The 25269-nt window shown below is 37.0% G+C and overlaps 1 protein-coding gene and 1 non-coding gene across 4 annotated transcripts in view; one reads left to right on the top strand and one right to left on the bottom strand.

Moving 5' to 3' along the window:
• The window catches only part of COPB1 (COPI coat complex subunit beta 1), a 42377-nt gene extending 17108 nt beyond the window's left edge, over positions 1-25269 (bottom strand). Inside the window, exons 1-13 of one of the 3 annotated variants that reach the window (XM_054438880.2) lie at positions 25072-25269; positions 24236-24378; positions 19569-19798; positions 18998-19167; positions 15923-16037; positions 13848-13940; positions 11719-11856; positions 8389-8508; positions 6358-6465; positions 6127-6273; positions 4936-5081; positions 2274-2370; positions 1132-1292 (exon numbers count right to left, since the gene is read on the bottom strand). In XM_054438880.2, coding sequence (XP_054294855.1) covers positions 1132-1292; positions 2274-2370; positions 4936-5081; positions 6127-6273; positions 6358-6465; positions 8389-8508; positions 11719-11856; positions 13848-13940; positions 15923-16037; positions 18998-19167; positions 19569-19798; positions 24236-24326 — 1616 coding nt within the window. In that variant the 5' untranslated portion in view covers positions 24327-24378; positions 25072-25269. Of the gene's footprint in view, positions 1-1131; positions 1293-2273; positions 2371-4935; positions 5082-6126; positions 6274-6357; positions 6466-8388; positions 8509-11718; positions 11857-13847; positions 13941-15922; positions 16038-18997; positions 19168-19568; positions 19799-24235; positions 24379-24707; positions 25027-25071 lie in introns of those variants that run through there. The other 2 variants (XM_063671136.1, XM_063671137.1) reach the window with 2 other exon arrangements.
• LOC129009112 (U7 small nuclear RNA) lies at positions 4270-4331 on the top strand. Its single transcript, XR_008492652.1, has one exon. It is a non-coding gene; the product is annotated as a U7 small nuclear RNA (small nuclear RNA).

The raw sequence follows: 25269 nt of genomic DNA, 5'->3' as shown, positions 1-25269 counted from the left end.
CTTGTTAAGCAGCATGCAGCTTCTGTATAAATGATTGATATAGGCCTATTAAACATTCTTATTACCATCCTTCAGTGATAAGGATACCTCAGCTAACTAACTCCTTAGCTTCTAGAAGAAAGAAGGAAAAAGAAAAATAATACATGACTTTAAAACTTATCGTTGGCCAGGTGCAGTGGCTCACGCCTGTAATCCCAGCACTTTGGGAGGCCAAGGCAGGCGGATTACCTGAGGTCAGGAGTTCGAGGACAGCCTGGCCAACATGGTGAAACCCCGTCTCTACTAAAAATACAAAAATTAGCTGGGCATGGTGGCACACACCTGTAATCCCAGCTACTCAGGAGACTGAGGCAGGAGAACTGCTTGAGCCCAGGAGACAGGTTGCAGTGAGCCATGATCGCGCCATTGCACTCCAGCCTGGCCGACAGAGCAAGATTCTGTCTCAAAAAAAAAAAGAAAACTTATCTTTGAATGACACAAAAGCCAACAGAATATGGAAAGATAAAATATTTAATTAGGGGCATACGTAATTGCAGCTAATGAAGTACATCCAAATTCCAGCTTACCTATTTATTTATTGGATAAGCCTCAAATTCTTCTTCCATAAAATGGAGATAATATATTCTATCTCAAAGGCTTATTGTCAAGACTATATGAGACAAACTACTTAGCACAATGCCTAGCACTTAGTGGGTATTCAATAAAATTTTAGGCATAGATTTCACCATCTTCACCATTAAAATTTACTTAATAGAAAAATGCACAATTTTATTCCATCATTTAGAAATTGAAAAATCTTCAAAATGTTTTCAGATTCTAACAAACAACAAAACTCAAACATCTTCAGTTACCACCACTTAGCATTTTCTGAGTAAAAATAATTTGAGTTTAAACAGAACAGTTATTTCCATAAAAACACTGGAAGGGACAGAGGATTAAAACCATCAATACAATTCCTAGGGGGAAGAACTTAAACATCTTCCGCTTCTCAAGTACCTTAAATGGCATTTAAGTACCTTAAATGGCAAAGATTTTCATTTTGGTTGCAAAAGCAAGAGAAAAGAAATCATTTGACTGTTTTACATACAAGAGTAATAATAAAAGTAGTACAGCTGGCAGGGTATAAATTACCTGTCTTCCTCTTTCTTGGTGGGTCTAGAACTGCTAAGGGCACTCTGAGTTGCATAGGTACCCATTTCAGTAACCAATTTCTGAACTGGCCCTACAGTTATTTCTTCTTCAGGTTTTAATTCACCAGCTTCTTTCTTTATTTCTGACTCTACAATTGGGATCTAAAAGTCAATTGGAAACATCATTTTAGTTGGAAACATCATTTTAGTAATAGTATCAACAGCAAGCAAAATTATATTTAAATATTTGATCGTTTCTCTAAAAAAGGCATTACCCTAATGGGATTTTTGGAACTGGGAACTCTGCTTTCAATTTATTTCCTTCCCAGGATAATGTAGTAGGTAGAATAGGGGCTTCAGAGACGGATATTCCAGGGTTTGAATTCTCACTCTGACACTTACTACTTTGGACCTCAGTTTCTTAATCTGTTAAGTGGAAATCTTAACTCTTTCCACACATTTTACCTAATAGAAAAATGCATTGGACAGTGTCTAACACAAAGTAGATGGTCATTAAGCCGTATTCCTCTTCTTCATTCCTTTCCTTGAAATTTTAACCAAAACAGTACTCATCCTTCTAAAATGAAATAAATCCGACTTATTTGTACATAATAACTTCATCAACTTTTAAATTAACTGAATGGCTATTATGTATTTGTTACTCAATACCAGTCCATTACCTAATGTAAGAGCACTAAGAGTATTTAATCATTACCTATTTTAATTTATTTTATAGGTGAAAAAAAACTGATGTCAAGTTAGGTTGAGGAACTTATATTCAAGGTCCTCCAGCTAACTGTTGACAGAACAATGACTAGAACTAATTGTCAGGTCTCCTGATAATTAGTCCACTGTTCTTTCTATTCTACCATAAGGTTGTTAGGATGAAGAATACTGTCAGTTTCAGTGCATAAATATTCTAAAGTCAGACTTACTCTAAGGCATTCTTCCTTCAGAATACAGGCTAAAGCAGAATTTTACAAGCTGCTGCTTTTTTTTTTTTTTTTAATAGACACAGAACATTTTGTTCAAACAAAATCTAACCCAGAAGTGTAAATAATGTAAGCAAATCACTACAAAAAGTCAGATTTTCCTAAAGGAAAAATTACCATATAAAGTAACATTTATTAAAGTAAAACATACCTCTCCAAGGGACCTGCGGATCTCAGTCATCACACTCTGAATGTCTTCCTTAGTACTACAGTATTCTCCCAGGATCCATAATGCTCCTCGGTAAATCCTAGCACAATACAAGATCTGAAACATGAACTTGGCAGACAAATCTTGAAGCAGAGATCTTTCTTTGTTAATTTAAGCTCAAATAAAAACAAGGGCCAGGCGCTCACGCCTGTAATCCCAGCACTTTGGGAGGCCGAGGCAGGCGGATCACAAGGTCAGATCGAGACCATCCTGGCTAACATGGTGAAACCCCGTCTCTACTAAAAATACAAAAAAATTAGCCAGGCATGGTGGCGGGCGCCTGTAGTCCCAGCTACTCGGGAGGCTGAGGCAGGAGAATGGCGGCAACCCGGGAGGCGGAGCTTGCAGTAAGCCAAAATCGCACCACTGCACTCCAGGCTGGGTGATAGAGCGAGACTCCGTCTCAAAAAGAAAAAAAGAAAAAAAAACAAGGGCCAGGCACGGTGGCTTACGCCTGTAATGCCAGCACATTGGGAGGCTGAGGCCAGCGGATCACTTGACCTAGGAGCTCGAAACCAGCCTGGGCAACACGGTGAAACCCCATCTCTACTAAAAATACAAAAATCAGCCGGGCATGGTGGTGCACATCTATAATCCCAGCTACTGAGGAAACTGAGGCATAAGAGCTGCTTGAGGCTGGGCAGGGTGGCTCACGCCTGTAATCCCAGCACTTTGAGAGGCTGAGGTGGGCGGATCACCTGAGGTCGGGAGTTCAAGACCAGCCTCACCAACATGGTGAAACCACGTCTCTACTGAAAATACAAGAAAATACAAAAAAAATTAGCAGGATGCAGTGGCACGTGCCTGTAGTCCAGCTACTTGGGAGGCTGAGGCTGGAGAATCGCTTGAACACGAGAGGCGGAAGCTGCAGTGAACAGAGATCACGCCACTGCACTCTAGCCTGTGAGACAGAGCAAGACTCCATCTCAAAAAAAAAAAAAAAAAAAAAAAGAACTGCCTGAATCCAGGAGGCGGAGGTTGCAATGCCCTGAGATAGCGCCACTGCACTCCAGCCTGGGTGACAGAGTGAGCTTCTGTCTCAATAACAAAAAAACAAAAAACAAAAACCAACAAGATTCTGCAGTTCTAAAGTATTTTAGATAAATATTTCAGAAAGAATCTAACAAAACCTAGGTTTCAGTTCTCTCCAGAAATCACAAAGATTAAAAGTAAAATAACTGTTCTTATTAATTATTATTAGGAACATTCTAAAACTGGTAAACCTAGCAGTAAAAATAAAATACCAAAATGTTTCCCAGTAAAGTGTCCATTTAGGACACAGTGAAGGCAAATTTGGCTTTATCTCTTACTACTATAAGAAATGTATTATTTTATGGCCAGACACAGTGGCTCACACCTGTAATCTCAGCATTTGGGGATGATGAGGTGGGAGGATTGCTTTAGTCCAGGAGTTCGAGACCAGCCTGGGCAACAAAGCAAGGCCCTCATCTCTCTTAAAAAAATAAATAAATAAAATAAAGTAAAAACAAAACAAAAACAAAAACAAAAAATCAGGAATGTAGTATTTTAATGTAAAAAGTAATTCACTTTTTATTTTCAGTCACTGAAGAGGCAAGGTGTCGAACTGAACAATGGATATAGAAGAAGTACAAGGGATCAGTAAAAAAATAATAGTAAAGAAAGCAACCATTCATTCACTCATTTAGATTAAAAAAATAAATAGAGACAAAGTCTCACCATGTTGCCCAGGCTGGTCTCCAACTCCTGACATCCAGCAATTCTCCTGCCTTGGCCTCCCAAAGTGCTGGGAATACAGGTGTGAGCCACCATACCCAGCCAACAATTCTTTAGTTTAAAACGTTAAACTGAATAAAGTCCTTAGTCATCTTTCCCCTAAGATTTTAATTAAATTTATTCAGAAAAAATTAATTATAGAAACCAAAGCGCTAAGAGATTATGGCTGTCAAAAACAAATTCTTAGTGTCATAGGTCTTTTAAAATTTGTTTAGCAGGCTTTCTGGTTTTTGCCGGAAAGCCCTCTCACACACACACAAAAAAAGCAAATCCTTAATATGATTTTTTTCTCACAAAGGAAGCAAATCCTGCTCTGCTCACTTCCATAAATATTAATATATTTTCATATCATAAAAACAATTTTGTACTTGTCCCTTCCTAAGCAGACATATTTCAAGTCTGTTACAGACTATCCATCAGATGCTTTAAATGAAGCAAAATTTAGATGCAACAGTCCTTTCTCATTAGCAAAGGCTCTCTGAAGGGAAAGACAGATTTAGGTTGCATTTTCAATCTTTCTCTTCATTAAATGTGAAAGGAAGATATAAATAATAGTAATAGCCAAAAAGTGATGCCATTTAAAAATATGCTCTTTAGTTACTTTAAGATTCACAATGTTTTAGAGAAAATCAGAATAGAGACCCTGAGCTAAATCACTACTAAAAAAATTATTTTGGGCCATTTATTATAGATTAAATGAGAGTGGAGGTAGCGTGATGCTTGTTGTACAAACTTGTCTTATTTTGGCTTGACTGTCCTCTCCATTCTATTTTCTATCAACTGACCCTTTAAAGATAAAAACTGATAAAATGCTTACTTGACCTTACATTTAAGTGTATTTTAAACCTACTTGACAGATTTAATAGCATGAAAGACTTCAAGCATCTTCTCAACAATAAGCATTCTCAGGTTATCAAAGCGCTGAATGGCTTCACGAACAAACTCCAAGACATCAGCAGCTGCTGCTTCATTGTTGTCACTGAGAAATTCCATTAACTAAAAGAAAAAAAAAAAAAGGGAAAATGGAACTAACAATTTTCGAAAAGAAAATTATCTAGGACAAGAAATAAATTAAAAGAATGTAATTCTTTTTTTGTTTTCTAAGAGACAGGGTCTTGCTCTGCTGCCCAGGCTAGAGTACAGTGGCACAATCATAGCTCACTGCAGCCTTGAACTCTTGGGCTCAAGTGATCCTCTGGCAGCCTCAGCCTCCCCAGGAGCTAGGACTTCAGGCATGACACTATGCCTAGCTCATATTAATTTTTTTGCAGAGACAGGGTCTCCCTATATTGCCCTGGCTGGTCTTGAACCCCTGGCCTCAAGTAATCCTCTTGCCTAGCCCTCCCAAAGTGCTCGAATTACAGACATGAAGCGCCATGCCTGACCCTTGTAATTCTTCACAATTTTCAAATACACAACAAAATGTAAATTGAGAGACAAGTACTATTATGTAAACAAAGTCACAATGGCTTTTCCATTTTATGTGCAGCAAAATTTATTTTAAAATTCACTATAAAAGATGAGCTAGAGATCCAAAACTCAAAATAAATAAATGAATTCGATCCTCCTAAATTGTAACTAAAATCATTTCAGAGAGAACTCAAGAGCTCAAAGGCAAAAATCAAATTATAATAACATATCTCACTTATCTGATAGTGACAGCAAAATATTCTAGGTATGTGAATTTTTCCTATAACTGATTCCTTTAAGAGCTAAAGCTATTTAAAATAAATACCTATTTGCCTTACTGAATAATATATATACACAGCATAATTTTACTTTAGGTAACTGTATCATCAATTAAAAGAATATGCAAAGCTTTTTTCTGGTCACTGTTTTTGTTTTTTTGATGAATATGAAAGTGAAAGAAGTCAGTCCTCACCCTTCTGAGTTTAAATGTAGAGGCAGACATAAAGATCACTTCTCACCATGAAATTTAATGGTTCCAGGCAGCTGAGATTTCTGGAGTTTGTCAAATAACTAGATTTTTAAAAAAATTCTTTTAGAGAATTTCAAAATTAAAGTCATCAGAATTACATACCACAGGAATAACATTTGCAGCCATATCTGGAAATCGGACAGAACAGGAATGTAATGTTCGCACTAGGAGTTGTCTGTATTTGTCAGTATCTTCATGCTCAGACACATTATTTGTTTTTATTACTTCCTTCTTCAGGACAATAACCAGCTTATAGAATGAAGTAAAAATAAGTGAGAGTTACATCATATTTGGGCCTGATAGCTACAAAGTGCTGTCAAAGTTTCGTTTTACCTCTTCAACATTCCTAGAAGAGACAAGATCCAGTGCTAACTGTAGAGTTTTCTTTCGTACTTCTAAGTCTGGTGTGCTCAATACTCTTAGGATATCCATAACCAGATCCTAAAAAAGAAGAAAAAATCAAGAATTAACACCAATCTTTCTGGTCACAGGAAAAAAATTCACTGCAGAATGGTGGGGTTTATCTATCATCACTTTAATTCTTTAATCAATAACAAAACCACTAGTGGTGGAAGAACTAGATATTTTGGGTCTCCTGATACATTGCAATATGAAATAATAGCACATGACACATTCAAACTGATAATGTTTACTTTGACTCTGTCAAGCTAAAGCTAAAGCTCCAACTTACAGTTTATAGAAAGTAACAGAAGTCAAAGGAACAAGCTAAACAACATAAGAAAGTAGCCATACACATCCAGAAAGAGGGGCATTTTCTAGTATTACTGGTCTGGTCTCTTCAACGAATCAGTGTCATTAAAAAAAGATACTGTCCAAAATTAAGAGACTGAGAGGGCATAACCACCAGATACAATACATGGTCAAAAATGGGCAAACTAAACAAAAAGGGCTTTTGGGATAACTGGGAAAATCTATATATAGACTTGGTATTAGATAACATTCATAAATTATTAACAATTTTGTTAAATGTGATATTATTTGACTCCACAGGAAAATGTAACATTTAAAAGATGCACACTTAAAAACAATTTGAAACTGATAAAAAAGTTCTAAGAGTGAACTCCTGTATATCCTTCACCTACATTCACCAATTAATATCTTCCCACATTTGCTCTTTTCTTTTTTTTGAGATGGAGTCTTGCTCTGTCACCCAGGCTGGAGTGCAGTGGCAAGATCTTGGCTCACTGCAACCTCTGCCTCCTGGGTTCAAGCAATTCTCCTCTCTCAGCCTCCTGAGTAGCTGGGACTACAGTTGCACGCCACCATGTCCAGCTAATTTTTGTATTTTTAATGGAGACAGGGTTTCACCATATAGGTCAGGGTGGTCTCGAACTCCTGACCTCAGGTGATCCACCTGCCTCAGCCTCCCAAAGTGCTGCAATTTTAGGCATGAGCCACCACACCTGGCCCACATTTGCTCTTTACTGCTGATTATTTTAGTGTATCTCTCTCAAGGGTAAGGATAATTTCTTATATAACCACATTATAATTATCAGAGAATTTAACATTGATCAATTAACTAATATACACACCATATTCATATTTCTCAATCTGTGCCAATAATGTCCTTCATAGAAATTTGTTGTTGCTGTTGTTCTGATCCAAGATCAGCACTGCATTTACCTGTCATGGGGTTTTATTTTTATAACCATTATTATTCTCATGGATTAAACAAATATGGTGATAATTTTCTAGAATCAGATCATCTTTTATTCTCAATTGGTATAATAATTTTCCACGAAATGTACATTATATTCAAATTAAAATGAGTATGTCACTATCACTAGGAATAGTCAATACAGTACAAACCGAAAAGATAAAAAAAGATAATACTGATTCACTTCAGAAAAGCATTTTTTTTTTTGAGACAGAGTCTCACTCTGTTGCCCAGGCTGGAGTGCAGTGGCACAATCTCAGCTCACTGCAACCTCTGCCTCCTGGGTTCAAGTGATTCTCCTGCCTCAGCCTCCCAAGTAGTTGGGATTACAGGCGCACTTCACCATGCCCAGCTAATTTTTGTTATTTTTAGTATAGACAGGGTTTTACCATGTTGGCCAGGCTGGTCTCAAACTCCTGACCTCAGATGATGTGCCCGCCTCTGCCTCCCAAAGTGCTGGGATTACAGGCGTGAGCCACCGCGTCCAGCCATTTTAGAAATATTTTTTGTGGTAAAGATAATACCCCAAAAGGCTATGATGACTCAATAGTTAACACTTTAGCTGATCAAAATATAAATTGCTCAGTTTTCAAGCATTTAGGTTAACCAAGATGGGCAAAGCTTGAAAATGACCTACATTTGAAAAATATTTTATTTAGGATCTGTCTTTTTCAGATAACACTTACCTGTAGTACTCGTTCATGAGCAGGATGCTCTTTTAATTCTATCAAGCGATCTAAAACTATGAGTTTTACATTGTTGTCGCTCTCCTTAATAATTAAATCAATGTAACACTGAGCAGCGGCCTACATAAAAAAAGAAATACATTTTAAGAAGTTATTCATCTATCATAAAATCTGAAAATAAGCATGCGCACACACACACACACACACACACTCCCATGAAGCCAAAATACACTCATTAATCAATCCCTGTACTAGAGTTTATATATTATACATTTTGTTCTGAGGAATGGGTTCCTCTAGTCCCTTGTTATTTTTCAAACTTACAGAAGATTAGAGGCATTACAAATTAAAAGGATGAAAAAAAGCTGCTATAGGTAGAAATACTTACTAACAGCCAAAATTTAAGGGTTGAAACTAAGGAACAAGCCAGAAAAAAGCAGGAAAAGAATCCCAAGAAGTATATCGATTAAGCATATTTCAGTTTAGAGGCAAAGTCTAACTCATCTGCATTGCAGTACAGAAACAACAAGAATATAAAGATCACCCAGAGTTGTTAAAATATTTTAGTATTTATAATAATTATTAATAAGACAAAAAATGTGTAAAGTATTTTAGAATGATAGAATAAAATGTCCATACTGATACAAGGAAAGAAGGAAGGAAAAGAAGGGAGGGAGGGAAGAGAAAGAACAGCTTTTCCTTGCGTAAGAATTCCAATAAATAAATACTGAATGAGAGAAATAGAAAACCACCATTAGAATACCATAGCAATAATTGTTGAAGAAAATCCACTGATGGATGCTAAAATAAATAGGTGTGAATCTGAGGAACAACAGTATATTTGCATAGTTTCAAAGTATCTCCCCCGACAACATTTACTGATTACACTAGAAGAAATCATAAAACTGGAAGATCTAGCAGACAGCACCTTCACTGATCAAGGTTAACATCATCAGTAATAAGACATACAGACATCATGTACTCCTTGGTAAGATACATTAAGAAGGACACATCACTTCTGTGGTATTCTTTCCAAAAATGTACAACCTCAATCTGAGAAAACATCAGACAAACCCAAGTTGAGGGATATTTTACAAACAAACCAGCCAGTATTCTTCAAATGCGTCAAGGTCATGAAAAATAATAAGTGACTAAGAACTAGCACAGATCGGAGGAGACTATGATATGACCACTGCATACAATATGGGATCCTAGATTAGATCCTGAACAAAAAAAGGACATCAGTGGGAAAACTGATGAAATATGAATAAAGCCTATAGTTTGGTTAATAATATTGTTCTAATGTTAATTTTGTAGTTTTGACAATTATACAATGATTATAGAGGATGTGAACATATGAGAAAGGCTGGGTGAAGAATATACAAGAATGTCGTCCTGGTTGGGCTGACGCCTATAATCCCAGCACTTTGGGAGGTCGAGGCGGGTGGATCACAAGGTCAGGAGATCGAGACCATTCTGGCCAACATGGTGAAACCCTGTCTCTACCGAAAATACAAAAATTAGCTGGGTGTGGTGGCATGCACCTGTAGTCCCAGCTACTCAGGAGGCTGAGGCAGGAGAATCACTTGAACCTGGGAGGCGGAGGTTGCAGTGAGCCAAGATTCCGCCACTATACTCCAGCCTGGGCGACGGAGTGAGACTCCGTCTCAAAAAACAAAAACAAAACAAAAACAACAACAAAAAAGAACTTTGTACTATGTTTGCAATTTTTCTGTAAGTTTAAAATTATTTCAAAATTAAAAATTAAAAAAAGTTCAAGTTTTGGGTAAAGCAGTAAATTCTCCAATTTAAACAATGTGGCTTTTAGAACAGCTCATTCTCTGAATAGATTAGGGGTTGCTGATATAGTCTTGATAGAATAAATTAGAGAAAGGGAGAAAGGTAAATACTCTATTATTGAAAACACTCACTAAAACTTAAAATCTACATGTAACATTTTTCTTTTAATTTTTATTTTCTTAGAGACAGGGTCTCACTCTTTCACCTAGGCTGGAGTAATGATAGCTCACTGCAGTCTTGAACTCCTGGGCTCAAGCTATCCTCATGCCTCAGCCTTCAGAATAGCTGGGACTATAAGCACACACCACCATGCCCAGCTAATTCATATTATTTTTTGTCTTGCTCTGTTGCCTAGGCTGGAGTACAGTGGCACGATAGCTCACTGCAACCTCGAACTCCTGGCCTCAAACGATCATCCCACCTTGGCCTCCCAAAGTACTGGGACTCCAGGCATGCACCACCACACCTAGCACCAGCTAATTAAAAAAAAAAGGTTCTGCACAGATAGGGTCTCTCTTTGTTGCCCAGGCTGGTCTCAAACTCCTGGTTTTAAGCAATCCTCCCAGCTTGGCCTCCCAAAATGCTGGGATTTTAGGTGTTAGCCTCCGTGCCCAGCCACACATGTAACTTTTGACTCCCCCAAAACTTTACTACTAATAACCTACTGTTGGCCAGAAGCCTTACCAATGACACAGTTGATTAAAACATGTTTTGTGGCCAGGCGCGGTGGCTCACGCCTGTAATCCCAGCATTTTGGGAAGCCGAGGTTAGCGGATCACTTGAGGTTAGGAGTTCGAGACCAGCCTGGCCAACATGGTGAAACTCCATCTCTACTAAAAATACAAAAAATTAGCTGGGCATAGCGGTGGGCACCTGTAATCCCAGCTACTCGGGAAGCTGAGGAGGGAGAATTGCTTGAACCCAGGAGGTGGAGGATGCAGTGAGCCAAGATTGCCTCACTCCAACCTGGGTGACAAAGCAATACCTTGACTCAAAACAAAACAAAACAAAACAAAACAAAAACCCATATTTTGTATGTTAAATGTATTATATAATGTATTCTTATAATAAAGTAAGCTAGAAAAAAGAAAATGTTAAGAAAAGTGTAAGGAAAATATTTACTACTCATTAAGAGGAAGTAGATCATAAAGGTCTTCATCCCCAACCTCTTTACACTGCGTAGGCTGAGGAGGAGGAGGAGGAAGAGGAAGAGGGATTAGTCTTGCTGTCTCAGGAGTAGCAGAGGTAGAAAGAAAGTCCATGTATAAGTGGACCTGCGCAGTTCGAACCTGTGTTGTCAGAGGTTAACTGTACTGTCATTCTCTGTCTGTATCTATATATGTGTGTATGAAAGCAGGAAGGAAGAAAAGAAGGAAGGTTGAAAAATGTAAAGCATCAAATAATTTTATAAATTTGTAGTTATTCTCTCTGTGCCATGTAACCACACAGTGAATTGAAATGTCACTAAATCATGAGTGCTAAGACAGAAAATCTATCATCTAATCTGGCCCCAAAAGAAATACACAGTACCTTGATTGCAGTTGGTGCACTAGAGAGTGTCACTAACGTCCCAGCAGCTTCATATTTTACGGCAGGGCTGGATGACTGTAATAAGTTATAGATGCAGCGAATAAAACGAGCTCTTTCTGATGGATTAGCATGACAGACCTGGAGAAGAAAACATTAACATTTCAACCGATTTCAGGAACGCTTGTTTTCAAACGGAGTTTTTTCATGAATGTCAGCTTATGGGATGCTAATTTTCTCAATATGAAAGCTAAGAACAGTCTTATGAGGACATATGAAAATATCAGCCAAAATGGGATGAGATACTATGACACACCATCGGTAATTTCAGAAAGAAGTAAGTTACAGGCCAACAAAAACATAGATAAGAAATGGCTTTACTAGATAGGATGGTGTGAACAAAATAATTTTTACAGCTGTGCACTTATTTATTCATCCCATCATAATTTATATTTTTACTGTTTCGTAAAAGGTTTCCTGATGACTTAAAATATGTGTATGCTATACACAAGTGAAAGAGAAAAAGAAAATGTAAAGTAACAAAAATAAGGACACGTTAACCCAGTACACTAATATGGGTACTGTCACAGGATATTAGATTTGGTCCTAAATGTTTATTCTGGATGCCAAAGGGAAACATGACGGATGATATAAATCTCAATAGCTAATAAAAGGAAAATACCAGTTTTTCAAGCAAGAAAGATAACACATTTTTCCCAAGTACTACTGCTTATTATTTGAGACTATATTCAACATTGGAGAGAAAACTAAAAATTTCTATCCCATTCTAAATGTATCCTGATACCTTTACTTGTATAGCAAATATCCCTTATTTTTTCTCTTTTGAAGTCAGTATTTGTAGTAGATTTTCCTAAAATATATATAGTCAAATCTCTATTACAGGGACATCACTTAAAAGTTATTTCCTTTTACTATAACATGGACCCTACTAAACAAGTCATTAGATAGCAGGGAACCACTAATTTTGAGAACCTCAGTGGCATCCTAAACTATACACATGAATTAAAAAGAACTATAGGCTGGACATGGTGGCTCACACCTGTAATCTCAGCACTTTGGGCGGCCAAGGTGGGTAGATCACGAGGTCAGGAGTTTGGGACCAGCCTGGCCAACATGGTGAAACCCCATCTTTACTAAAAATACAAAAATTAGCTGGGTACAGTGGCGTGCACCTGTAATCCCAGCTACTCAGGAGGCTGAGGCAGGAGAACCGCTTGAGCCCAGGAGATAGAGGCAGCAGTGAGCCGCAATCGCACCACTGCACTCCAGCCTGGGCAATAGAGTGAGACTCTGCCAAAAAAAACACAAAAAAACAAAAAACAAAAAAAACCCGTACAGTGTCTTGGTTTCATCTTAAATTTCCATTCCAAACTACTGGTACCTTGTGTTAAGAGGAGCCCCTTTCTTACAGAAGCAAGACAGCTATAATCAGTTAGTAATGTCTACCGGTGTTTTGACCATACTATCGTATTTAATAAAGCCATCTGGACCTATGTTTTGTTGGCCTCTAATGGTATCAATAGCAAAGTTGTATCTTCTTGTACCTTTTATCAGAACATTAAGATGTAATCAACTCTTTCAAAGGATATATCATAGTAAAGTGTTGCCAATATAGTACTTCATTTAAAAATCCAAAATTCGTAGCTGGTTTTAGATTTCCTGTCAATGGCCTACAATGTCATATTAATGCATTTAAAGTTTTTCTATTCTCTTTTACAAACAGGGAACATAAAAAGTATTTAAGGCTTTTTTGTTTGATTTTAGTAGTCTGATATATGCTCAAGAAAATCTTGCATTTTATTTGAAAGCCTAATTCATAATCTATTCAGTGACTGGGAAGTTCACAATGATTTATGTGCAGCTACACTGGCTCAAGTCATGAATTTTTATCAAAATCTTTACGGAGGTTTAGAAAGGATATAAGCAAGTATTCTACTTGGAAAATACAATAAACCAAAAGTAAAAGAAAAAAAGGCTTTAATAGGCTATGCTATAAAATATTTATACTATTAAAATATACTACCCTAGCAATTATTATCCCAGAAAGAAACTATTTAACCCTGTCTTAAACTGCTGAGTTTATTTTACTCATCATAGATTATCATTCTTACCTTATAAATCAGTTCAACAATAACCAACTGCAGAATGTCTCCAAATGTTTGAACTTGATCAATACAAGTACTTAAGTAATCCAAAGCTCGATCCTAAAAAAAATAAGAATATATTTATCATTCTCCACCTCATTCAATAGAAGGACTTAATGCATCTTAAAAAAATACACACATTACAACTCAATATAAAACAAACGAGAAGATCAGGTCAAAGAGAAATTAATTGGGAAAAAAAATCAAGAATAAAATTAACACATAAAATATAAGACATAAAGTTAAATATGTTTTCTGGAAATGAGCCACAAACCTGGGGTCTGATTTTCTAGCAGCTAAACCAAAGAGGGAAAACACTATGTGTTATGGGATTCAGGGTATCCATACAATCAAAACCAGCTGCTTAGGTGTATAGTTATTCCTATTACTGAGACCTAAAAGAAAAATCTCCTATGTGTCCTCATATATTGGACACTGTAATATAGAGAACTACAATGCTGAAAACATCTCTCCAGTAAAAGTATCAATAAATTTTATTGGACTATTTCTGATTATGTCCCTCAATGTAGGTTAACAGCATAATGCCAAAAGCATTGGTCAGTAAAACCAATTACACAAGAGGACAAAACACTGCTCATATACACAGCTTTCTCATAATCTTGTTTAGGAAGACAAAATGACAATATCGAATACCACTTCACATGCCCATTAACATTGCTACTATCAAAAAAATAATAGTAACAAGTGTTGGCAAGGATGTGGAGAAATTGGAACCCTTGTGCACTACTAGTGGGAATGTAAAATGGTAGAGCTGCTGTGGAAAACAGTATAGTAGTTCCTAAAATAATTAAAAACAGAATTGCTGCATATTCAGTAAATCCACTTCTGGGTATATACCCAAAATAACAGAAAGCAAAGTCTCAAACAGATACGTGTACATCTACATTCACAATAGCATTATTCCTAATAGCTAAAAGATTGAAGCAACCCAAGTGTTCACCAATGGGTGAACAGGTAAACACAATGTAGCATATATTCACAATGGGATATTATTTAGCCTTAAAAAGGAAAGAAATTCCAACACATGCCGCAACATAAATTAACCTTGAAGACACTAGGCTAAGTAAAATAAGCCAGTCACAAAAGGACAAATACTGTATGATTCTACTTATCCAGAATACTTAGTCAAAATCACAGAGACAGCAAGTAGAATGGTGGTTGCCAGGGACTGGGAGGAAGCGGTAATAAGGAGCTATTTTTTAATGGGTACAGAGTTTCAGTTTTGCAAGACAAAAAAAGTTATGAGGGTGGAAGATAGTGATGGTTCTACATTATAAATGTATTTAAAATCACTGAACACTTAAAAATGGTTAAGATGGTAAGTTTTTTTGTTATGTGTATGTTACCACAATTTTAAATAACTGGGGGACAATCCATTAAAGGAAGATCTGGGGGAAAAACTAACAGTATCTAGATTTCAGAGGACTGGAAGGCCTCCATATTTTTCAGACTTCATGCATATTATTTCCCATATTTTGGTGACAAATACTGGCTAGAAAATTTCAAGATTAGATGGCATCAAGGTGTACAGAGTAATTGCTAACCAAAAGTAGATCCATGTACTTTAACCACCAGCAGAGCAGGATGTAGAGTTGGCACCCATGTATGAAAGCTGAAGAACCTAAAAGGATACACATCTACACTGAAGGCCACCCTATTTCCACAGGCATGGCTAAGGATGTACCTATGCAAAGCTACTATTTTTCTCTACTAAACAGTTTTGGATCTATACCAACATAGGAAAGAACAGCCATAATAATTTTAATTTTTAAAAACTGTAAGGTGGCTGCTCTAAAATGCCTCTTCAATGTTTAATTGAAAAAGAGAATGTATACATATGCAATATTTTAGAGAAGGGTTAAGAAAAAAATATATTTTTCTACAAGCCTAAAAATTTCAAAATACACAAACCACATGAACTATAAACAAAATTACTGACTAAAAACATGATTAAGTCTATGTAATACTTTTAATTCTCACTTAAATACAGTAATAAAAGCATTTTTTAAAAAGTACTTCACCTGATCTGCATGAATTAGCATCATAAATGCATTCCTTTTGCAACTTGCATCCTTCTCATTCACCAGAAAATCATGTATCAGTTCAGGAGCATCAGGTATAAGATGTTCAAAATTTCTTTAAATAAAACAGGTAACATCCATATTTAATAAAAGCCTACTTTACTATTTTAGTAACTCTCTGGACAATACCAAAATTAAATTTAATCAAACTTTACAACATAAATGATTCTTTTGCCTTTTTTTTTTTTGGAGACAGAGTCTCACTCTGTTGCCTGGCCTGGAGTGCAGTGGTGCGATCTCAGCTCACTGCTGCCTCCACCTCCAGGGTTCAAGCGATTCTCCTGCCTCAGCCTCCCGAGTAGCTGCAATTATAGGTGCCCAACACTACGCCCAGCTAATTTTTTGTATTTTTGTAGAGATGGGGTTTCACCATGTTGGCCAGGCTGGTCTTGAACTCCTGACCTCATGATTTGCCCACCTTGGCCTCCCAAAGTGCTGGGATTACAGGTGTGAGCCACCGTGCCCAGCCAAGGCTAGAGTGCAGTGGAGTAATCTCGGCTCACTGCAACCTCCGCCTCCTAGGTCAAGTGATTCTCCTGCCTCAGCCTCCTGAGTATCTGGGACTACAGGCACGTGCCACCATGCCGGGCTAATTTTTGTTATTTTTTTTAGTAGAGGCGGCATTTTGCCATGTTGGCCAGGCTTGTTTCATACTCCTGACCTCAAGTGATCCACCCACCTCGGCTTCCCAAAGTGCTGGGATTACAGACATGAGCCACCACGCCCGGCCTGCTTTTTGAAACTTCAAATCAATTAGAACTGGGAGAAGGAGGCGGGTGCAGTGGCTCATGCCTGTAATCCCAGCACTTTGGGAGGCCCAGGTGGGCAGATCACCTGAGGTTGGGAGTTTGAGACCAGCCTGACCAACATGGAGAAACTCCGTCTCTACTAAAACTACAAAATTAGCCAGGCGTGGTGGCGTATGCCTGTAATCCCAGCTACTTGGGAGGCTGAGGCAGGAGAATCGCTTGAACCTGGGAGGTGGAGGTTGCAGTAAGCTGAGATCGTGCCATTGCACTCGAGCCTGGGCAACAAGAGCGAAACTCTGTCTCAAAAAAAAAAAAAAAAAAAAGGAACTGGTAGAAGGAAACACAAAGTTATACCTTCATCTATTAAATTATCAAATTATACATTTTCTAGTTCAATAGAGAAAAAGCTGATTTATTCAACACACCATCTGTTAATTAATGTCTCTAATAACTGTTCTGCATACATTTTAAGCATATCAATATATTAAGAATTACATTAAGATGAAAAAAATAGTCCCTTGAATTTTATTAGTTGTGTACTATTTACTTACTGACTTGCCTCTTCTTTTGGAAATTTAGAAATATTAGTACAGAAAGGAGTGAACACTAGCTTAATAAAATCCATCACCTTGCTTCAACAATTATTAATTCATAGCTAGTTTTGTTTCATCTATATCCTTGCCAAATTTCCCTCTTGCCATATTATTTTGAAGCAAATCACAGGCAATGTATCCTTTCTACTGTAAATGTATTGGTAGGTTTCTCTAAAATCAAGGACTCTTTACTTGTAAAACTAATTATTCATCATCATACCTCACAAAATTAATAATTTCCTAATATCAAGACATAGACAGTGTTCAAATTTCCAGTTGTCCTATAAATGGCCTAATTTTTCTATGTGCACTATAGTTTAAATTCTGAAATTTGTGTAGTCTGTATTGGTAACATTAAAGGAACTCATCCTACATTATTATTATTATTATTATTTTTTTTTTTTTTTTGAGATGGAGTTTTACTTTTGTTGCCCAGGCTAGAGTGCAATAGCGTGATCTCGGCTCATCGCAACCTCCGCCTCCCAGGTTTGAGCAATTCTTCCGCTTCAGTCTCCCGAGTAGCTAGGACTACAGGCATGTGCCACCACACTCAGCTAATTTTGTATTTTTAGTAGAGACAGTTTCTCCATGTTGGTCAGGCTGGTCTCCAACTCCCGACCTCAGATGATTGGCCCGCCTCGGCCTCCCAAAGTGCTGGGATTACAGGCATGAGCCACCACGCCTGGCTCACCTACATTATTAACCAGAATACCACTTTCCTTAATGGATAAAATCTAATACTAAGATAACTATGAAGTTATATCTTAACCAACAGATCTACTAAAGTACAAAGATGCTTATAAAAATTACATTGTAGTCCTTAATAAATTGATACCTGTGACTGTAAAAACTGAGTATTCTAGCTTCATCTAACTGGTTCCTTAAATTGATTTAAAAATCCAAAATCTCAGCCGGGCGTGGTAGCCCGCGCCTACAATCCCAGCACTTTGGGAGGCCAAGGCGAGTGGAACACTTGAGGTCAGGAGTTCGAGACCAGCCTGGCCAACATGGTGAAACCCCATCTCTACTAAAAATACAAAAACTGGCTGGGCGTGGTGGTGGGTGCCTGTAATCCCAGCTACTTGGGAGGCTGAGGCAGCAGAATCGCTTGAACCCAGGAGGCGGAGGTTGTTGTGAGCCGAGATCGCGCCACTGTGTTCCAGCCTGGGCAACGAGAGTGGAACTCCATCTCAAAACAAAACAAAAACAAATAAAAATTCAAAATCTTCAGCTTTCTAATAATTGGAATCAGTTATAACCGTAGCCCTTCTCATTTAAAAAGCTTCTGATGGTAAAAAGGCTGACATTCCACAAAACGAATTCTAAAACAAGGTCCAAAGTTAAAAGCCTATAGAGGCCAAGCAAGTGAACATATGAAGTGGCTTGGAGTAATACGGTTGAGAATGACAGGCACTGTCATAAACTGTAAAGTATATAACTTATTTAAAGGGGGTTACTGTTATACAAGTTCAGCAGAATGTTGTCATGTGGAAGCTAGGGCCAGCGCTGCCAGATCTTTTGACTTTTCAATGTTCATAATAAAAAATACAGTGCTGGCCACACAAAACATATCTCCAAGCTATATTCAGTGTGCAAGCAACCACTCTGGAACCACTAGTCTAAAAGACTAAACAGTACTCACGGAATGAAGCCAAAGCAGTATCTTTATTTACCTATAGATGGTATAGATGGCCAAAACAGCATTTCTTCTAACATAGCTGTGTCGATGCTCCAAACATGCACGAATAGCTGGCATTAAAGGTTCTAGCAATTCTGCTTCTTTCAATTTGCAAAGAAAACGAAGAGTAGATCCTCGAATAAATTCATTAGGATGTTGAAGATCCTGACATAAAAATTAAAATATGAAATGCTGAGTTTCAGCTTTTTACAAAAAGAAAATTTTAATGCAAAACTTTCCAATGAAAAAAAAATACGTTTGAGAAAAAAGACCTAGACTACCAACAATTTCCATCATATTCCTGTTGACTGAAGCAATTTTTACCTATCTCATCAACGTCTTATATGTGTGTCACTGTCTTTTAATTAATATATACACATAAAATGCATAGAAAATGTCTGAAAAGAGTGACAATAAAACTTTTAAAAATAACTCTTTACAATTCCAAATCTCTACAACTTACACCTTATCAAAGACTCAATTTTAACAATTAAAACACAGCCCATCCTACCAATTTTACATTTAAATTCAAAGCAATATTCAGAAATAATTACGATTTGGTTTACCTTTCTGTATGCATCACATACAAGGATCATCTCATGTAAAAGTCTCCCATCTGGAGTTGTTTTAGGAACAATTTCCCAAAATACCAGAAGTAATTTCTTGATAGTGTGATCCTGAAGAGGTAGCACAAAACGAATGATGGTCATCAGAAGTCCAGGAAGCTTTTCACCATTCAGAATCATAATGATCACTTTCTTCAAAGCTTCAGTCTTTGACTTTACGTCTCCTTTTTCTGAATTGAAAATTTAAAAAAAAAAAAGCACAATTATTTCAAAAGAAAATTCATCACATAAATTTAAAAGCAATTAACAAAATAAAATGTACCTTCTTACTTCAGTATCAGCAATGGTAATAAAAGTACAAACCCAAGTGACAAGGGTTCTCCACCAAATAAGCTGTCTTTGCTCAAGTCATTTATCTCTGGAAATCAGACTCTTTATATATAATATGAAGGCACTGGATTAGATTTCTGGTTCCTAACCAATTGAGTTAATGCAGACTGCATGAATCTACAGTCATACCAAGTAAACGTGTTTCAAAACACATATAGCTATTTTTCAAAATGTAAATACATACTATTAATTGCTTTTGAATTCAAAACAGCTTTTAGCTATTTGTGTGCATTTTAACAAAGTTAAAACTACTATTATGGGAGGATAAATATGTAACTTTTTTAACATTAGAAAGAGAAATGTCATACTCAAAAAGGCTGAAAACTAAAGTAGTGGATTATTTCTAAAATCTCATCATAGCTCTGCAGGCAGGCTGTAAAACTTTAGAATCTTTCTTAAGATATCATCTGGAAAACTGGGAGGTAATGCAAATGTTCTAGATTAGTAGTCATTATTTAGAATTAAGGATGACACATTTAAGATAAAATGCTAGTTTACTGTTATTTAGCCTAAAAACTCTGCAATATAAAGTATTTTATGCAAAACTATCTATAATTTCACACCATTATCATTGCATACTGAAGAATTTATAGTACTAAAAATCATCTGGATCCAAAACTCAAAGGCAGAGAAGTATGTAGTAGCACACTGTACTGCAACTGTTTAGATCATCAAAATAAATGAATTATCTTGGGAAGGGGAGAACAAAGAGTAATCACAAGTCTTCAATAATCTTAGGGCCATTATGCGGAAAAGAACTACAACTAATGGGTAGTAGTTACCGGGAACCAGATTTGGGCCTAAATATGAGAAATACATTTCTAATGATTAGAGCTAAGCGGCTATTAAACAGAGTTCTGAGGGTCAGATGTGGTGGCCATCTGGCCCACAGAACTCTTCATTTAATAGCCACTTAAAATTTTTGTATTTTTACTAGAGATGGGGTTTCACCATGTTGGCCACGCTGGTCTCGAATTCCTGACGTCAAGTGATCCACCTGCCTCAGCTTCCCAAAGTGCTGGGATTACAGGCATGAGCCACCATGCCCAGTCTCAACTCTTCTTAATGGCAAAAATATACATTAAACTGGAGAGTATGTATTTATTTATTGGTTGGAGGATGGTAGCTAAGGCAGCTTCAATTAACACTAGGGCATTGTTCCAACTAAAGGCAGATTTTGTTCTTTACTTCCTAGCTATAACTTTAAGTATCCTGAGGATCTAATAATGAAAATTTTTAAATTATGAGGAAAAAAACACTAATGAATGTATTCACTATTTTGCATTCAACTATCCTACATGAATATGAAAAAAGGGAAATATATGTGGCTTATGTATATAATGGTATCATTTTAAATGTCATAAAACTGGGTTTCTTTTCCCTTCTCTAAAAATAGACCTCAATAGAAACCTAGTATTAAGTAACCTAAAATCAGGAGGTATTCCATTACCACTGATTAAGAAGTGGGAATAGCCAAGTAAAATATTAAGTTTCTTTTCAAACTGCAAACTATCTTCTAAAAGATACTTTCTATATTTGAAGCATAATTTTCACTCTGCTCTGTTTAAACAATATTTATCAGTTTAAGTTGTATTTATTTTTAGCAGTTCAATTAAACAAGAATCATTACTTTGGAAAGCATATTAATTATAAATTTTTTTTTCTTGACAGAATCATTCACAAAAAGGGGACACGGTATACATTTTTAAAATTCAGAAATAAGATAAATTTAGTAAAGTTCCAGGACACAAAATCAACATACAAAAATCAGTAGCATTTCTATATGCCAACAGTGAACAATCTGAAAAAGAAATTTAAGAAGTAATCTAATCCCATTTACAATACCCACAAATAAAATTAGATACCTAGGAATTAATTTAACCAAAGAAATGAAAGATTTCTACAATGAAAACTATAAATACTGATGAAAGAAATTGAACAGAATATCAACAAATGGAAAGATAGTCCATGATCATGGATTAGAAGAATCAGTATTGTTAAAATGTCCATACCACCCAAAGCAATCTGGATTCAATGCAATTCCTATTAAAATACCAATGACATTCTTCACAGAAACAGAAAAAACAATCCTAAAATTTATATGGAACCACAAAAGACCCAGAATAACCAAAGCTTCCTGAGCAAAAAGAACAAAACTGAAGGAATCACATTACTTGACATCAAATTATCCTACATAGCTACAGTAACCAAAACAGCATGGTACTGGCATAAAAACAGACATACAGACTCATGGAAAATAACAGAACCCAGAAACAAATCCATACACCTACAGTGAACTCATTTTGACAAAGGCACCAAGAACATACATTGCAGAAAAGACAGTCCCTTCAATAAATGGTGCTTGGAAAACTATATGCAGAAGAATGAAATTTGTCCCCCATCTCTCAACTTATACAAAAATAAAATCAAAATGGATTAAAGGCTTAAATCTAAGACTTTAAACTATGAAACTACTACAAGAAAATATTGGGAAAAATCTCCAAGACACTAGTCTGGCCAAAAATTTCTTGAATAATACCCCACAGGCACAGGCAACCAAAGTAAAAACGGACAAATGGGATCACATCAAGTTAAAAAGCTTCCGCACAGCAAAGGAAACAATCGACATACGTGATGAAACAACCCACAGAATGGGGGAAAATATGTGCAAACTACCTATCTGACAAGGGATTAATAATCAGATATGTAAGGAGCTCAAACAACTCTACAGGAAAAAAAAAATCTCATAATCTGACTTAAAAATGGGCAAAAGATTTGAACAGACATTTCACAAAGACATACAATTGGCAAACAGGCATATGAAAAGGTGCTCAACATCACTGATCATCAGAGAAATGCATATCAAAACTACAATGAGATATCATCTCACCACAGTTAAAATGGCTTTTATCCAAAAGACAAGCAAAAACAAATGCTGGAGAGGATGTGGAGAAAAGGGAACCCTCGTACACTGTTGGTGGGAATGTAAACTAGTACAACCACTATGGAGAACAGTTTGGAGGGTCCTCAAAAAACTAAAAACAGAGGTACCATACAATTCAGCAATCCGGCTACTGGGTATATATCCAAAAGAAAGGAAATGAGTACATCAAAGAGATATCTGGACTCCTATGTTTGCTGCAGCACTGTTTACAACAGTCAAAACTTGAAAGCAACCTAAGTGTCCACCAACAGATAAATGTATAAAGAAAATGTGGTACATATACACAATAGAGTACTATTCAGCCATAAAAAAAGAATGAGATCCTGTCATTTGCAACAATATGGATGGAACTGGAGGTCATTATGTTATGTGAAATAAGTCAGGCACAGAAAGACAAACTTCACGTGTTCTCACTTATACAAATAAGTATAAGCTAAAAATCAAAACAAACTCATGGAAGCTAAAAATCAAAACAAACTCATGGCGATTGAGTAAAAGGATGGTTATCAGAGGTGGGAAGGGTAGTGGGAGGGAAGTGGACATGGTTAATAGGTACAAAAAAAAGAAAAAATGAGTTAGACCTGATATTTGATAGCACACAGGTTAACTACAGTCAATAATAATTTAATTGGACATTTAAAAATAACTAAAAGTGTAACTGGATTGTTTGTCACACAGAAGACAAATGCTTGAAGGGATGGATGCTCCATTTTTCCATGATGTGATAATTATGTATTGCATGCCTCTATCAAAGCATTTCATGTACCCCATAAATATATACATCTACCGTATACCCACAAAAAGTAAACATTAAAAAAAATTCAGAAATATAGTTGTTTTCTTGTTTGCAAAAATGCTTAAAAAATGAAAAGGTAAACTTTTCTGGAAAATATGTTAATTCCAGTGTTGACCTAATTGTTTGGGTGAGTAATCCAAAGAACAAAGTTCTTTTGGTTTTACAAGCTAAGTAACATGAAGTTAAGTGCACGATGGAATTAATATATTCCAATACACATCCTCAACCTGTTACCTAGAAAAAATAATCAGCTACATTAAGTATAATATATTGAAGTCCACAAAAATTATGACATTTTGAGGAATATCTTAACTATTACAATTTCTTTGGGTTTACTAAGATAAACTGAGATGTTCTATTTCAAACAACCAATATTTAAAGAAGTTCGCATTTTTAATAAAAGGTCTATTGAAGAGATCCTAGAAAAACTTTAGACAAAAATTAAGCATTTCTAATTATAAAGTAATACGAAATATGAGTTTTTTATTTTCGTTTTTTCTTTTTTCATTTCATTCTCAAAATAATATCAAAGGTTACCTAGGTCATTTTTTAAGCTAATTTCAGATGGTGGTTCTGAATCCATTGGCACGTTAATTAACGTGTAGCACACATTCTCAGCTGCCGTCATGGTTTCTGGTTATAATCAATCCTCGACACAAGATTTAAGGATGCCAGAAAATCTAGAAAAATAAACACAGATATATAATTACAAATTTTAAAAATACCCCACAAACCAGTACCTATAGTGACCTTTTAAAGTATTAGAAAGTGCAGGTCAATCTATATCGTATTCCCATAAAAATAAATTCTAGTAAAAACCACACTGTCAGCTCCGGCATAAGGTATATTATCTATCACTCCCTCATCGCATCCCGGTCCAGTGTTTGAGAATGCTGTATAGCCGAATGAAGGCCCACAGAACAGTGACAGTCCCCCCAGCCACACCCCACAATGTTATGAAACGTATGGTTTGTACACAACACACAATCGGCATGCTCAATTAAGAGACCTTGTGCCTGAATACTCTGCCAAAACCCTAAAGCGCTTTATCGCGGTCCTTGGTGGGTTCCGACTCTATGTCCGCAGGTCCCTTAACCAGCGCGCTGCACCCCCACCTCGCCCTACCCGCTTCCTCCTCCCCTTCCTCCAGCAAAGCAGCCCTGGGCCTGAAAGGGTAAGCCTAGCGGTCTCGGGAGGGAAAAGACCCCTGGCCAATACAAAGGACGGGATGGAGCGTCCGACCCGGAGCTTCCTAGCCGTCCGCCCCCACCCCCACCCGGTCCCCTCTGCCAGGCCCAGACGCAAGGGCCTAGTCGCTCCCCTTCCGCATCTTCCAGCTAGAGAGCCAGTTCTTCCGACTCTGCCCGACTCACCACGCCTCTGGGACTGGGGGCTTGTGGCCCACTACCAGGCTCCGAGGGGCAGTGGTTTGGTGCAGCCGCGGATCCGTCTACTCCGGCTCCGACCCGCAGCAGCAGCGGCGGCTCCAGAGTACTTGGCTGACGTGGAAGGGGGTGGGGTAACGACCGAAGCCACAGCCACCTAGCACCTACGGCGACTCAGAGAGGACA

The sequence above is a fragment of the Pongo pygmaeus genome, chromosome 9 (genome assembly GCF_028885625.2).
Source record: "Pongo pygmaeus isolate AG05252 chromosome 9, NHGRI_mPonPyg2-v2.0_pri, whole genome shotgun sequence".
NCBI classification, from domain to species: Eukaryota; Metazoa; Chordata; class Mammalia; order Primates; family Hominidae; genus Pongo; species Pongo pygmaeus.
Note: the sequence above shows the minus strand (reverse complement) of the source record. Positions and strands in the feature narration are given on the sequence as shown.